Source organism: Natrix helvetica (assembly GCF_964273705.1).
Source record: "Natrix helvetica genome assembly, chromosome: 5".
Lineage (NCBI taxonomy): Eukaryota > Metazoa > Chordata > Lepidosauria > Squamata > Natricidae > Natrix > Natrix helvetica.
Window position 1 is genome coordinate 100,177,944 of NC_138551.1, and position 15,563 is coordinate 100,193,506.

The window sequence follows — 15,563 nt, forward strand, 5'->3', positions numbered from 1 at the left end:
CTTCACGTCTGATTTTATTGGCTTCATCTGGATTGATTTTGGTGAGGGTAGGTTCAACTCCGCATATGATGTTTTCAGTGGGGATGTGTTTAGGGGCGACTGCAAAGTTGAATCCTCTGGAAAGGACATTGGTTTCTGCTGTGGTGAGGGTCCTGTCTGATTGTTGTGTACTGTTTGTTTCATGAGTTGCTGTGGAGGGGGGTTGTTACATGATGATACCTCCTGCCTACCAGACATCTGGAAAAGGCAACGTTTCAGTGAGGTCCCACTTGCTATCTTCAGGCTGGTATTTTTGGCTTAAAGTGTGGTCTGAGCTGCCGTCTTTCTATAAATCTTGGTGGGGGTGTGCGAAGGAATGGCTTTATTTCAGTAAGTGGATTGATTGGCTGTGTGGTTGTATCATGATTGGTAGATTGGTGCTGATGGGTGCTGGCTGTGTGTCCGTTGTTGTTTTGTGCTGTAATGGCCTGGGTGGTGAGTGGGGCTCGTTTGTTGACTAGGGCTGGTTTCCAGATGTCTGGTAAGTGGGAGGTATCATCACATTTATTCATGTTGTTTGGGTGTTTCTCTATTTCGATAGCTTCCATAATTATTCTCTTGTTGAAGTGTTCAGTTTTGGAGATTAATTTGGTTCCTTCAAAATTAATTTCATGTCCTGTAGCTTTAAGGTGCTGGAAAAGGGAGGAAGTTTTTTTCTTTTTTTCTTTTTCTTGTGTTCTGCGATGCGTGCATTTATTCTCCTGTTTGTTTGTCCTATGTATATTGCTGGGCAGATTTTGCATGGTATTTTGTAGACTCCTTGGTTTTCCAGCTGGACTTTGTCTTTGGGGTTTCTTAAGATGTTGGCTATTTTTTGGTCAGTGTTGAAGGCTGTCTTGATATTGTGCTTGTGGTTAATTTTGCTGATTTTATCTGTGGTGAAACAATAGAGAAACACCCCCACAACACAAATAAACGTGATGATACCTCCCGCCTACCAGACATCTGGAAACCAGCCCTGGTAAACAAACGAGCCCCACCCACCACCCAGTATATATATGTTTTCGTAGATTTTCACGGTTACAGGTATGTAGGTTTTGGCGTATTCGGGTCTTTTCCTGTGTAAGATTGAGAGTATCTTGGGACCTCGTTGAAACGTCCCCAATATACACACACACACACACACACACACACATACATACATATACATACACATGCACGCACGCACGCACACACACACACATTTGCTTTATAAAATTGAGGAAATTGGATCTACTGTTCAAAGCCAATCATTCTAATGTTTTGCTTAGAAAGTTTTAACTTCTTATTTTCCTATAATCATTGCAGGATATTTAAGCTTCTGCTCTAGATTGGGACATGGCTGAATTTATAAAGTTAGGCAGAGGGAAGGGACCCGCTGATGGATGGGAAGATGTGAATTACAGAAAAAATATCCATAGAGGGTTTAATATATGAGTTTCCAACCACCCACAATCATGTCGTAAACTTATTAAAATTGCAATTTAGATGTTTGCCTTAAATTTCTTTCGATTCTCTGGGTCTGATTCATTTTCAGTGAAAACAGTTGTCTCCTTTCCCCTCCTTGCTCCCCTACTCCTTTCCTTGCATTTTATTCTTCTTTCTTCCAGTGAAATGATTTATTGTACTGTTTTGTTCTTACTGTTCTTTAACGTACTGTTTTGTATTGGTCTCATTTCCTTTTCACTTTGGGATAGTAATTTGTATGTTTTCTCTGAATGCCAAAGCGTTTTGATCAACTACAAGCTTCTAATAAGCAAAAATACTGATCCATTAATAATACTCTCACTGTAATAACAATACTGAGTTGTAGCTTCTTAGGAAGGCTGGTGTCATTGTGTTGAAGGTTAAAAACGTGCTGTTATAGAATTTTGCCAAAGGATGCAATGATCACAAACAACTCTAAAAGCATCCATAGCTTTTTTTTTTTTTGCTAATTCTTCAAACCTCGTGCCCATTTTTATAAATCCATCTTTTTGTCCATTGGCCACATGGATTTCATTCTATGACAACATTCTCATTTTGAAATCAAGGGCAAAATACTTTGGGTAGCTTTAATTTATTGCCGTATTTCAAATCAAGGCTTGAAGGATTTAAAGTTTGGGTATTTTTTAAAAAAAAGGAAATCCAGTTACTTTAACCAAGTTCCCATCCTGGCAGTTTTGATGTTTCATTTCTGAATTACATACCCCATTTCCCTGAAAATAAGACCTCCCCAGATAATAAGTCCAATTGGGCATTTGAGTGCATGCGCTAAAATAAGCCTTCCCCTGAAAATAAGCCCTCCCTGAAAATATTGCAGTAAGGCAGCCACCATGAGGTGACCATGGTCGCCACCTCCTGCACTTCAAAAATAATAAGACCTCCCCAAAAATAAGTCCAAGTGCTTATTTGGGGGGGGGGCAGCCAAAAGAAAATAAGACCCTATCTTATTTTCGGGGAAACACAGTACTTAAATTTCATAGCACAGCCGTGATTTCGGGGGGAGGGATGAGTTTGAAAATGTATCTTGATTTTTTTTTTTTTAAAAAAGGATTTTTAAAAATATAAAATTAAACCTATCAAGAATAACTTTAAGTAATCTTGTTTCTTTTCTTTTCCTTGAGTTTTCAACCCTTCTCTTTTCACCAACTTCAGGATGGGTTTTATTCAACCTGAAAATAATAATAATAATAACAACATTTACTTAAGACGGTGTGAATGGAACTGGGAGGGTGTGGTTGGCTATTTTGCCTGTATTTCCACAGCTGAGCTGGTCATAACTTCACAAACTGCCTGTGTTTCTAGTTGAAGACGAGCAGCTGACGACGTTGTCACCCAAAAGGAAGCAACGGAATGGAGGCATGAGGAATTCGCCCAACTCTTCTCCCAAACTGATAAGGTGAGGTCCTAAGTCGCTCATATCTTTATCTCTCCTCCTCAAGACAACCATCTTGCCGACAAACACACACACACCCAAAAAATAACCTGAGGAGGGGGTGGGGAGAAGAGATTCCTGGCAGGGTGTTTGAAAAAGTAAAAGATGGTTAGACGGTTTCTGAAACGCTGGAGTATTTATTCTGTCAGCTTGTCAGCAGTTAATGATAGAGCTCGGGGAAAAAAAATCTGTCACGGAAAACAGTTTGAAAAACTGTTTGAAAAATACACAGGCTTTAAAGTCTTAGCTGTCACCCAGCCTGTCTGTGTGTAGTTCTTAAACAGCAATGGCACTAATGATAGCGCTAACCAATCCGAGAAACCCGTGGGGTGAGTTTGCCTTGGGCAGTTCTCTTTTTGTCAAAATCCCTCCGAGTGCTGTTTTCTGTACTTAAAACCGTATGTGAGATGTATCACCGCAATCAGAAATGAACCTGAATATTACCTTCCTTTTTATCCTGTCGATTGAAATCAAATTTCCTCTAATTGATTTGGAATGCTACTTTAAAAAAAAAAGAGGATGGGGAGGGAGGACAGGATAATGAATCTTGGGCGATTCCCGAAGCACAGTTCAAAATGAACGTCCTCATCCTGGGGCTAAAAATTGCATTAATTATGAGAGGTGTTGTGGTGATGGTTAAGGTGTTGTTAAAGCGTGTCGAATACTTTGTTCCTACAAGTGTTTTTGCTAGGATGAAAGTCTTAAAGAGCGGAAATTCCACGTAAGAATTTTTAACATTTGTTGGTAAACAGATTATAGAGAACTTGGAGAGTGCTCTTTTGTTCCTCTTTTCAAACCTCTTAAGGATTATTCCTGAATTTTCTTGGAGGCAAAAATGTCTGATTATTAAACGGGGCATCTGAAATCTTCTGAATTTCCTTACACTTGGGGTTTTCATGTGTGACTTCCTCGCGGATGATTCACCTTTCCCAATGCTGGCACTTTTACAAAGTAGGAGGCATCAAATAATTGGGGCTCAGAAGATGGAATAGGCCTAATCCAGGTTTCTCGGTGTCACGTGCCTTATGATGTTGGGGTTTCAAAAAGAGGCAAGTCAAGAAAAAGGGAGATTAAAACCAGATGATACACGGCGATTCAGAGACATTCCGTTTCCTGCTTTGTTCAAGGAACTGATTTGCTGCTGAAATCTACAGTGTATTTCCTCAAATACACCTATTTTCATTTGGAATTTAGAATGGAAGGGCAGGAAAAGAGAGATTGGTCAGAGGGGCTTTCATCTTTCTCTTCTCCTTCTGTTGAACGATGATGACTGCTTTGTGTAGTTAGTCAAAACACTATCCCAGTGCCTATGTTGCTAATCCTTGCTGATGCAGGACTAATTTACATCTAAGTTTATGCTTAAAAGGTAAAGGTTCCCCTCGCACATATGTGCTAGTCGTTCCTGACTCTAGGGGGTGTTGCTCATCTCCGTTTCAAAGCCGAAGAGCCAGCACTGTCCGAACATGTCTCCGTGGTCATGTGGCCGGCATGACTAAATGCCAAGGTGCACAGAATGCTGTAACCTTCCCATCAGAAGTGGTCCCTATTTTTCTACTTGCATTTTTTACGTGCTTTCAAACTGCTAGGTTGGCAGAAGCTGGGACAAGTAACGGGAGCTCACTCCGTTACGCGGCACTATGGATTTGAACCACTGAACTACGGACCTTCTGATCGACAAGCTCAGCGTCTTAGCCACTGAGCCACCGCATCCCTAGGTTTATGCTTAGAGAGGATATAAGATGAGTCCAGAACGTACTTATTTCATACATTGCTGGGGTAGGTCCTTGCGTCGCTTATCTTCTCTGTATCTCATCTCTATTACTTTCTGTTTGTGTGAAATTTGACAAAGAGAGAGAAATCCCCCCCCCAGTCCTTCTGTTATCTGATAAATATAGGGATATAAACATGAAATAAAAGAAGGAAAAGGAAAAAAAGAGCGAGAGGACAGAGAACCCGGTATCATTTGGAGTGATGTGCTGTGTCCCTATTTGCTATGTAAAGTATGCTTCATTTCTTTGATCTGGAGTCATAATAATTCTGGGGAGTTCCACTGTTTTCATATGCTTCAAAGCTGTGTCAAAGTTTTGCTGCTTAAGGGGTACTTCTTTATTCTACTGGCTCATGGGTACTAAGATGACAGGTCCTCAATGCTAGGTGGAGGTTTTTTCAAGTCATTGCCTTCAGCAAAACATCAAATTACCAAATACGGGCTAACACAGTTCTACACAGATGCCTTTCCTGTAGATATATTATACCATATATATTAAATACTTTAGTGTTACACGGTACATTTTATGTGCAATGGAAAGTGATGGTTGGAGGTAGCCTTAGGGGGAACTTCCCGCCCTCCCCACCCCTGCACCCCCTTCCTCCCACAAGCCGAAACAGCTAGTGTATATCGTATCAAGTATGGTTTTTACAGGACTTTCTGCCCGAAGGCCTTTGTAAATAAGTAATGATCAACAGATTGGCTGTGGGTTTTTGAAAAGCATGCCTGTGTCAGTTTGCATGATGGGGAAAGAATTTTCAAAGTGGAGCCTTGCTTTCATTGCCTGCTGAAGAGGGACTCGGGGAGATTACTCATCTCAGTCTTCAGCTGTCTGTTCAGTAGCCCATCAGAATTGCTAAACATCGGTTGGACAATGAGTGAGGAACTCAGCAAACCAAGATCTGTCTTCTGTCCTGCTTTGTCCATCCTCTGGACGTAGGTTTCTATTCCAACCCCAATTCACTCCTTCCTTTGGTTCATCGTGTTTAGGATTTAATGGATTAACAGAGTGGGAAGGGACCTTATAGGCAGGGGTGAAATTTAGCAGGTTCTGACAGGTTCTGGAGAACCAGTAGGGGAAATTTTGAGTAATTCGGAGAACCGGCAAATACCATCTCTGGCTGGCCCCAGAGTGGGGTGGGGATGGAGATTTTGCAATATCCTTCCCCCAGGAGTGGGGAGAGAATGGGGATTTTGCAGTATCCTTCCCCTGCTATGCCCACCAAGCCACACCAAGCCACGCCCACAAAAATGAATTTCACCACTGCTTATAGGTCATCTAGTCCAAACCACCACCACCACCCCTGCTCAAGCAGGAGACCCTACACCATTTCTGACAAATTGCAGTCCAATCTCTTCTTGAAAGTCTCAAGTGATGAAGTCCCCACTACTTCCAAAGTTTCAAAGGCAACTTCTGTTCCATGGATTGATTGTTCTCACTGTCAGAAAAGTTTTCCTTATTTCTAGGTTGAATCTCTCCTTGATCAGTCTCCATTCATTGATCCTTGTCTGGCCTTCAGGTGTCTTGGAGAACAGCTTGACTCCCTCCTCTCTGTGGCTGCCCCTCAAATAATGGAACACTGCTGTCATGTCTCCCTTGGTTCTTCTCTTCTCTAGACTAGCCATGCCCGGTTCCTGTAACTGTTCTTCATATGTTTTAGACCATGGTCACAAGATTGAACCATGGAATCCTAGAGGTGGGGGGCACCTCAGAGATCAGACTGCAGAATAACAAATTTGGAAGGGACCTTGTAGGTCTTCTAGTCCAACCCCCTACTCTGTGTGGTACATTCACAACTTCTAGAGACATGTCGTTCTGCTGATTATGAAATTTCTCTTTAGTTCTAGATTGCTTCTCTCCTTGATTAGCTTCCATCCCTTGCTTCTTGTCCTGCCTTCAGGTGCTTTGGGGGATAGGCTGACCACATAACCACAGAAATGTCTTGAGACAGCTCTGTCTTTGGCCTGGAAATGGAGATGAGCTCTTCCTCCTACAATCAGCAGCAACTGGAAGTGTAAAATCCACAGGAATTCCTTTATCTTTTATACAGAGAGAGAGTGGGGGAGAGAGACTGTATAAAGGCAAAGGTTCCTCTCGCACATAGGTGCTAGTCGTTCCTGACTCTAGGGGGCAGTGCTCATCTCCGTTAAAAAGCTGAACAGCCAGTGCTGTCCGAAGATGTATCTGTGGTCATGTGGCTTCTGGTCCTTGGTGTTTTCAATTATTAGAGTTAACACAGAAAAAGATAGCACTTGATCAGCAAAAATAGAATTTGCCACTGCTCAATTGAAACCAACTGGTATTACTTACATTATAAACTGTGTAATAAACAATTGAGGGATCTAAGTACAGTAGAACCTCTGATCACAACCATAATTCATTCCATAACTTTGGTCAGAACCCGATTTGGTCGTGGTCAGAAGCTTTCATGAGCAGAAGGTCTACTGTATGTCTAGTTGAATGAAGAGAAGGACTAGGGTGTGACATACAGATACAGATTAACAGAGTTGGAAGGGACTTTGTAGGTCTTCTAGTCCAACAACCCCCCCCCCCCCTTGCCCAAGCAAGAGATAGTACACCATTTCTGACAGATGGCAGTCCGGTCTCTTCTTGAAAGCTTCCAGTGATGAAGCTCCCACAACTTCTGAAGGCAACTTCTATTCCATTGGCTGATTGTTCTCACTGTCAGAAAGTTCCTCCTTACTTCTAGGTTGAATCTCTCCTTGATAGCTCTCCTTGATAGCTGTCTTCCAATACTTGAGGGGCTACCATGAAGAACGGGAGGTCAATCTATTTTCCAAAGCAGCCAAAGGCAGGACAAGAAGTAACAGATGGAAACTTATCAAAGGGAGATCCAACCCTTCCTGACAGTGAGAACAATTAACCAGTGGAACAGTTTACCTTCAGAAGTTGTAGGTGCTCCATTCCTGGAGGTTTTCAAGAAGAGATTGGACAGCTACTTGTATGAAATGGTATAGGGTCTCCTGTTTGAGCCAGGGGTTCAACTAGAAAACCTCTGAGGTCCCTTCCAACTCTGTTTTTCTCTTAGTCTTCTGCTTTTCAATAACTACCTGGAGAATTATAGATATAGATATTGAGACAAGCCAGTTCTAAAGCTGGTTTATAACACTCGACTTATATCCAATCAAGTTTAAAATCTAAATGTCGCAATAGTTTATAATTCATTGAAAACAGAAGTGGGAAGAAGCATATAATATTGGCAAGCTTAGGCTATGAATCTTTAATAATTTGCCAGCACAATTTACAGACATCAATTATTGTGGAAGCTTTTTATGCAAAGTCCCCCCTGTGGGAATATTGAAGAACCATTTTGAGAAATAGCAGTTGGTTCTGGTTCGACTTTAACATGAAGCGATAATACTTTACATAATACTAGCTGTTAACCCGGCATTCCTGGGTATTTGTTTATCCCAATCCTGTTTTAGATTTTCACAAATGTCGGGACCAAACGTAATTTCTAACGTTGGATTTTTCCCCTTACCAGAGGGAGCCCCCTTGTGGAGTACTGTGAAGCCATTACCATGGCAACTCCACTGTGCTGTACAGTAGAAGTCATTTTAAGGCAGTACAGTAGAAGCCATTTTAAGGCACAACATGTTGTATTTTAACAGAACACCACCACCCCGAGGGGTGTTAGGGGTGTCTTACTCCCACAGTATTTGGTTCCAGAGAGTAAGTAATCTGTGTACCAAGTTTGGTTAAAATTGCTCAAGGTGTTTCAGAGTTATGCTGGAACACACACACACACACACACACACACACACACAGAGAGAGAGAGAGAGAGAGAGAGCCATATATATGTTGTATTTGTGCTGATAAATAAATAAATAAAGGGAGACTAGTATAGATCTATTTCAACCTATTTAGGTCTCATCAGCTAGCCATACCCTTACTGGGAATCGAACCAGGGCTGTATTGCATATTAGGCCGATGTAATGTATTTGCCACTAAGCCACAGGGGTATGCCCAAATATGGGAGGGAGCTCACTACTCCCCCTTTCTGTCCTTCTGTCACATATATATATATATATATATATATATATATATATATATATATATATATATATATATATATATATATATATATATATATATATATATATATATATATATATATATATATATATATATATATATATATATATATATATATATATATATATATATATATATATATATATATATATATATATATATATATATATATATATATATATATATATATATATATATATATATATATATATATATATATATATATATATATGTATTAACATATACTGAGTTATTAAATGGCCAGACCTTCAATGAGCTGCAGTGGCCCAGTGGTTAGATTGTAGTATTGCAGGCTAATTCACTGCTCAGTGCCAGTAGTTCGATCCTGACCGGCTCAAGGTTGACTCAGCCTTCCATTCTGCTGAGGTTGGTAAAATGAGGACCCAGATTGTTGAGGACATTATGCTAAATATGCTCAGAGAGTCCTTTAATGCACTTGTGGCCCACCAGCAGCCAACAAAGCTGGCAGCAGAGTCGGAAAGTGAGGAGGTTGGGGAGGAATATGGGCCAGTCCTGGAGGCTGGGGAAGGCTTGCACGAGGGCTCTGCATTGGTCAAGGCCGTCTGGCAGTTTTCAGCTGCCTTCGAAGCTAGACAGCAGTGAGGCAGAGGAACAGCTGGAGCCTGTTCCCAGTGTGTGCATGCACAGAGCTGCGAGAAGAAAAGAACAACTGAGAAATCAGGGTCGACTTGGGAGTAAAGCCACAGATGGACGGTGAACGGCCTCTCCAATAGGAAATAAAAGAGGAGCGAAAGAGGAGTGGGCTTTTGCAGGAAACAGCTTGTTCATTCATTCGTTAGTCCATTCATTTCAGGAGTGTGAAGATCTGTCCGTGAATCTCAGAGACTCTGTGCCAAGTCTTTCATTCCACAGCACTGTGTTTGGAACATATTTACATGGCTGTTTTCCAAGCTAGATAAGGTCTGTGGTCATAAATTCACCTTTGAAAGACTGTTTGCCAGGCCTTTGCTGAATGTGAATGAGAGGAATTCACATTCGTTTAATAAAAGGGGGTTTGTTGGGACCAGGAATTTGGTTCATGCTTTTTTGGGGAAGCCTAAGTCAAAACAGCACTATATAAGTCTTAAATGCTATTGCTATACTTTAGACAAAATACGCCTTTTATCTACAATAGACAATAAGGAAGGGAAATAATCAAGTGGAAGACTCACTGAAGTGTGGTTTTCAGAAATGGCAAAGAAGCATCCATTATAGTCCAGGGTTTGTTCCCCACGTAGCTATATATTATCAGCACAAATACAACATATATATATTAGCTATTTAGCTCTCATCAGCTAGCCATACCCTTACTGGGATTTGAACCCCTTACTGGGATTATGGCTAGCTGATGAGAGCTAAATAGCTCGAAATGGATCTATACTAGTCTCCCTTTATTTTATCAGCACAAATACAACACAAATATAAAAAGGCAACATTAAAAATAAAAATATGGGTTTCTGCCTGGATGGTTTTCTGTGATGAGCCGAAAGGACAGAAAGAGGGAGGAGTGAGCTCCCTCCCATATTTGGGCATACCAGGGGTTGTAACACAAACACACACACACACACACACACACACGTGTGTGTGTGTGTGTGTGTGTATAATAAGAATAATAAGTATTCTTATTTTGCAACTTCTTTTGCTAGGAATAGAAGAGAATTTTACTGGAGGATGAAATGCTATCATTCCACCTTAAGTGTTTTTATATCTTCACGTTTTCCGATACATTTGTGGATCGGGAAAAAAAGGTGTACAAAATGTATGGCATAGAATTGCGTACAAAATGAAAATACCTTACAGAAATCAAGTTCACAGCTTCTTAGTAGAAAGGTGGGGTAAATAACAGAATTTTCTGAAATGTTCCTATGAAAACAGCGTGTACGTGCTATATACATTTTTGAAAAACAACTTACAAGAAGGGAGTGAGGTGAAGTGTGTGGAATTTGTTTGCATTCCTAAATTTGAAAAATGGGTACCAAAAATAAATATAGATGTGTGCTAAAGCAGATAAAATGTCAAATTAGTACCAGTTTAATATTTATGGATGGCTCAGTTCTCTGTTGTAAGCTGCTAAGTATGACTAGCTAAGCTGAAGGTCCGTCCATGTCCTTGTCTGTTTAATTTGACAAATTGCTTCTAAAGTCTGCTGAAAACATGGGCATTTCATTGCTGAGTTCTCTTGTAAAAGTAGTGATCAGCCAGAAAATATTATTAAAAGGCACCCTAGAGAGAGGGAGGGTGGAGGGAGACAGAGAGGTTGTGGGAGAGAAAGGTCTTGTAGTAGGCATTGATGCAGAAACAATGTCCTATCCTGATACACACTTTTTGTTCCATGTGCACCATCAATTTCCTCTAATTTTCAGGAAAGTTTTCCAAAGCTACACATAGAGGTAGGCCTCGCCTCACTATGGCTCATTTAGTGACTGTTCCAGGTTACAACCATTTTTCACACTTATGACCATCGTGGCATCCTCGTGGTCACGTAATCAAAATTCAGATGCTTGGCAACTGGTCTAGGGTTTCCTGCCTGAGCCCTGTGTGTGTGTGTGTGTGAAGAAGAAGGAGAAGGAGAGAGGAAGAGAAAGAGAAGAAGAGAAGCAGGAGGAAGAGAGAGGGAGGGAAGAAGGAGGGGGCGGAGTGAGGGAGGGAAAGAGAGAGAGAGAGGAAGAGGAGTGGGAGGAAGAGGGAGGTAGAGACAGAGAGAAAAGAAGAAGGAGAAGAAAGAGAGAAAAGGTAAGAGAGGGGATGAAGAGGGAGCAAAAGAGAGAAAGAGAAAGGGAGAGAGAGAGAGAGAGAGAGAGAGAGAGAGAGAGAGAGAGACCTTGCAATTTACTGCTCTTGGTGCTGAGTGGAGAGGACCATAGGAACAGCTAATGCTAGATGACAAAAGGTGAGTGTATTAGTCACAAAACATTTGCTGCATTCCCTCACAGCGGCGTGACAATCTTTGCAGCCAAACCCGGCAAAGAGGACCTTGCCTGTGACAAACTGTCATCTTGGCTTGGTGGAGCTTTCGAGCGCCAGTCACAATAGTCAGAGAAGATTGAAGTGACAGAGGTCTACTGAGTAAATGGTGAAACATGCCTTGGATTATGAAATATTCAGCCAGGGTGTAAAAGCTCTAAATGCTTTTTCAATTATTAGCACCACCTGCTTTGGCTGCCTGCAGTCGCACTAACCGCATGCTAATTGCCACAATTTGTTAGGGCAGTTAGAAGCGAAAGTAGGAAAGGCAGGGGAAGTTATCCACTGGGTCTGAAGGGGAAACCAAACACAACTGTCCTTCCTCCCTTAAAAACAAGACCACCGTAAGGAGCGCATTAAAAAAAAAAAAGAAATGTTGCATATCCACAACTTCAGCATACTTTTCTCTCGAAGAAGACGTTATTGGCTCGATATGATGATATGTAGACATGGATCATAATGAAACTTGTAAGCTTCTTGACACAATGAAGGGGAGGTTCAGGGGTGAAATGCTACCGGTTCAGGCAAACCAGTATTTCCGATAATCAGCTGGGTGACAATCAGCTGTGATGCGCAATTTATATTAGCTAGAATCGTCGGATTTCCTGCTTTCTAGCTAATCTAATCGGGTGGCACAGCGGATTCCCTCCCCCCTTGCCATTCTACTTACCTTTGCAGACTCGAAAGGCTTTTTTAGTGCTGTGCGGGCGCGCCTCAGGCACACATGCATGTTTTAGGCACACGTGGGCACATGCAAAGTGTGAGCAAAGTGCGCACTCGGTAGCAGACTCACCAAACCAGTAGCCGACATTTAGTACTGTAAGGAGCCCCAGACCGCTCCTGAATGAAAGAGTGGAACGTCTGCCAGTTGGAACCGAGGTAATGGAATGTGAAGCAACTGTCATATGGAACAGAGTTCCTTTCAGGTGGGGAGGGGGAGTAGAATGTCTAACTCCTTAGCATCAGAGCGTGTTAATATAAGGCAACCGGCAGTTGGAACAGAGTTTTTTTCAGGCGGGGAGGGGGAGTAGAACTCCTTAGCATCAGAGCGTGTTAATTACTGTATGAGAATTAGTAATGATATGGTAATTTTAAAAAATTCTTTCTTAGCGGGCATGTAGAAGCTGAGAGGAACTTACATGCCAAATTTCAAGTTTGTAGGCTTTACGGTTCTGGAGATTTTGTGATGAGTGAGTGGTACTTTCCTTTTATATACAGATTATAACTACAATGTATGTGTAAATCTTAGAAGTCGAAAGAGAATTATTATGTATATCTAAACAGTATTATTACTGTTACTAGTACTCTATATAAAGTAAATTGACCCAGACATTGTACTGTTCACTAAGTACTCATATATGTTAAAGAAAAAACCCAGAAATGTGTTTGTGGGAACGAATCAACTTTGCAGTTGCCCCTAAACGCATCCCCACTGAAGACATCATATGCGGAGTTGAAGCTACACTCATCAAAATCAACCCAGATGAAGCCAATAAAATCAGACTTGCAGTCAGCAACGTCCTTTGCTCCAGCAATCCACCCAGAAGCAACTTACAGCAACAAGAAGAAAAAGCACTCTCCAACCTGAGGAAAGACAACAACATAATCATTCTCCCAGCAGACAAAGGAAACGCCACAGTGGTGATGAACACATTGACTACCAAGCCAAACTATCCAACCTACTCCAAGACCCTGCTTACAAACCTATAAACACAGACCCCACCACCTACCTGGAAAAAACCACCAAATCCAAAATAAAAGCCTCTGCCATCAGTGAAGAGATCCAGCAAAGAATCATCCCCAGAGAGAAATCTTCCAGATGCCCCAAACTCTATGGCCTCCCCAAGATACACAAAGAAGGAACACCACTCAGACCCATAGTCAGCTCCATAGGCTCACCTCTACAGAATCTTGCCAAATTCCTCGCCAAACAACTCCAACCCTACGCAGAATCCATCACCTCACACGTACAAAACTCAATCCACTTCATAGAAACAATAAAGAAACAAAACTTACAACCCAGCGACCTACTTGTGAGTTTTGATGTCATATCCCTCTTCACCCAAGTGCCTATAAAAGAAGCCTTGACAGCCATCCAGAAAAAACACAACCCCCCTAAACACATCCTGGACCTGACCAACCACTGCCTAACCAACACATACTTCATCCATAATGGACAAAGATACAAACAGATAGAAGGAGCACCCATGGGATCACCCCTCTCACCTGTCATTGCAAACTTATACATGGAACATTTTGAAACCAACGCCTTAGACAAATCTGAACACAAACCCAAACTCTGGCTTAGATATGTTGATGACACTTTCGTGATTTGGCCACACGGAAAAGAAAAACTGGACAACTTCCTCACACATCTCAACAGCCTACACCCCAAAATACAATTAACCATGGAAATAGAAGCAAACAACCAACTTCCCTTTCTGGATGTCCTAATCTACAAAAAACCCAATGGCTCCCTAGGACACACCATCTACCAGAAAAAAAACACACACCAACCACTACTTAAATGCACAATCCCATCACCACCCTGCACAGATCAACTCTGCAGCCAAGACCCTCATCTCCAGAACCAAATGCCTAGCCGACAAAGACCACCTGAAAACTGAATTACACAAACTCACAAATGTATTAATCTCCAATGGATTCCAAAGAAAAACAATCACCAACCTAATCCAAAAGGAGACTCCCCCCAAGAACCAAGAGACAGAACAGGACAATGGCATCGCCCTCCTCCCTTACATCAAAGGCACCACAGATAAAATCAGCAAAATTCTCCACAAGCACAATATCAGGACAGCCTTCACCACTGACCAAAAAATAGCCAACATCTTAAGAAACCCCAAAGACAAGATCCAGCTAGAAAACCAAGGAGTCTACGAAATACCATGCAAAATCTGTCCTGCCACGTACATTGGATAAACTAATAGAAGAATAAATACACGTATCGCAGAACACAAGAACGCAGTCAGAAAAAAAGAAAGAACTTGCTCCCTTTCCCAGCACCTTAAAGTTACAGGACATGAAATTTATTTTAAAGGAACCAAATTAATCTCCAAAACAGAACACTTCTTCAACAAGAGAATAATTATGGAAGCCATCGAAATAGAGAAACACCCCCACAACATGAATAAACGTGATGATACCTCCCGCCTACCAAACATCTGGAAACCAGCCCTAGCCAACAAACGAACACCACCCACCACCCAAGCCGTTAAAATACAAAACAACAATGCACACACAACCTGCACCAATCAGCACCAATCTACCAATCATGATACAACCACACAACCAATCATTCCACTTACTGAAACAAAGCCAGCACCCCATCCCCTCCCACCAAGACTCCAGAAAGACGACAGCTCCGTTCCCATTTTAAGCCCAAGCTTGAAGATGGCAGGTGAGATCCTGCCGAAACGTTGCAAAGACAATCTCAACCTTACACGGGAAAAGACCCAAATACAACAAAACCAGCATACCTACACCCGTGAAAATCTACGAAAACATACACACACACACACACACACACACACACACACACACACACGAATTCATTGAGGGAATTTTAAAAGGGCTGCGAAGAGACTGTTGCTCTTTAAAGTATAATATAAGCTCTCCCACGGCAAGTTTGCTGGAAAAGGGATTTGTGGTTTTGCTCGAGGCAGCCTTTCTATGAGTTATAGCATTGCATTTACTGTGGCTCTTGAGCTTCATTGATCATAAGCGGCATTATCTGCTCTGGAAAACTCAGAACATTTTTACTTTCCTCTGTGCTGGAACTTCAGTGCGCATAATTTTTG

At 41.6% G+C, this 15,563-nt stretch overlaps 1 protein-coding gene across 4 annotated transcripts in view; it reads left to right on the top strand.

Moving 5' to 3' along the window:
• The window catches only part of KCNMA1 (potassium calcium-activated channel subfamily M alpha 1), a 671,545-nt gene that overhangs the window by 570,810 nt on the left and 85,172 nt on the right, over positions 1–15,563 (top strand). For all 4 annotated transcript variants that reach the window (XR_014175589.1, XM_081955703.1, XM_081955704.1 and 1 more), the window contains exon 19: positions 2,806–2,899. Coding sequence is in view for 3 of the 4 variants with exons in the window: in XM_081955703.1 (XP_081811829.1) it covers positions 2,806–2,899 (94 nt within the window). In the remaining variant the exon portion in view is untranslated. The remainder of the gene's footprint in view (positions 1–2,805; positions 2,900–15,563) is intronic.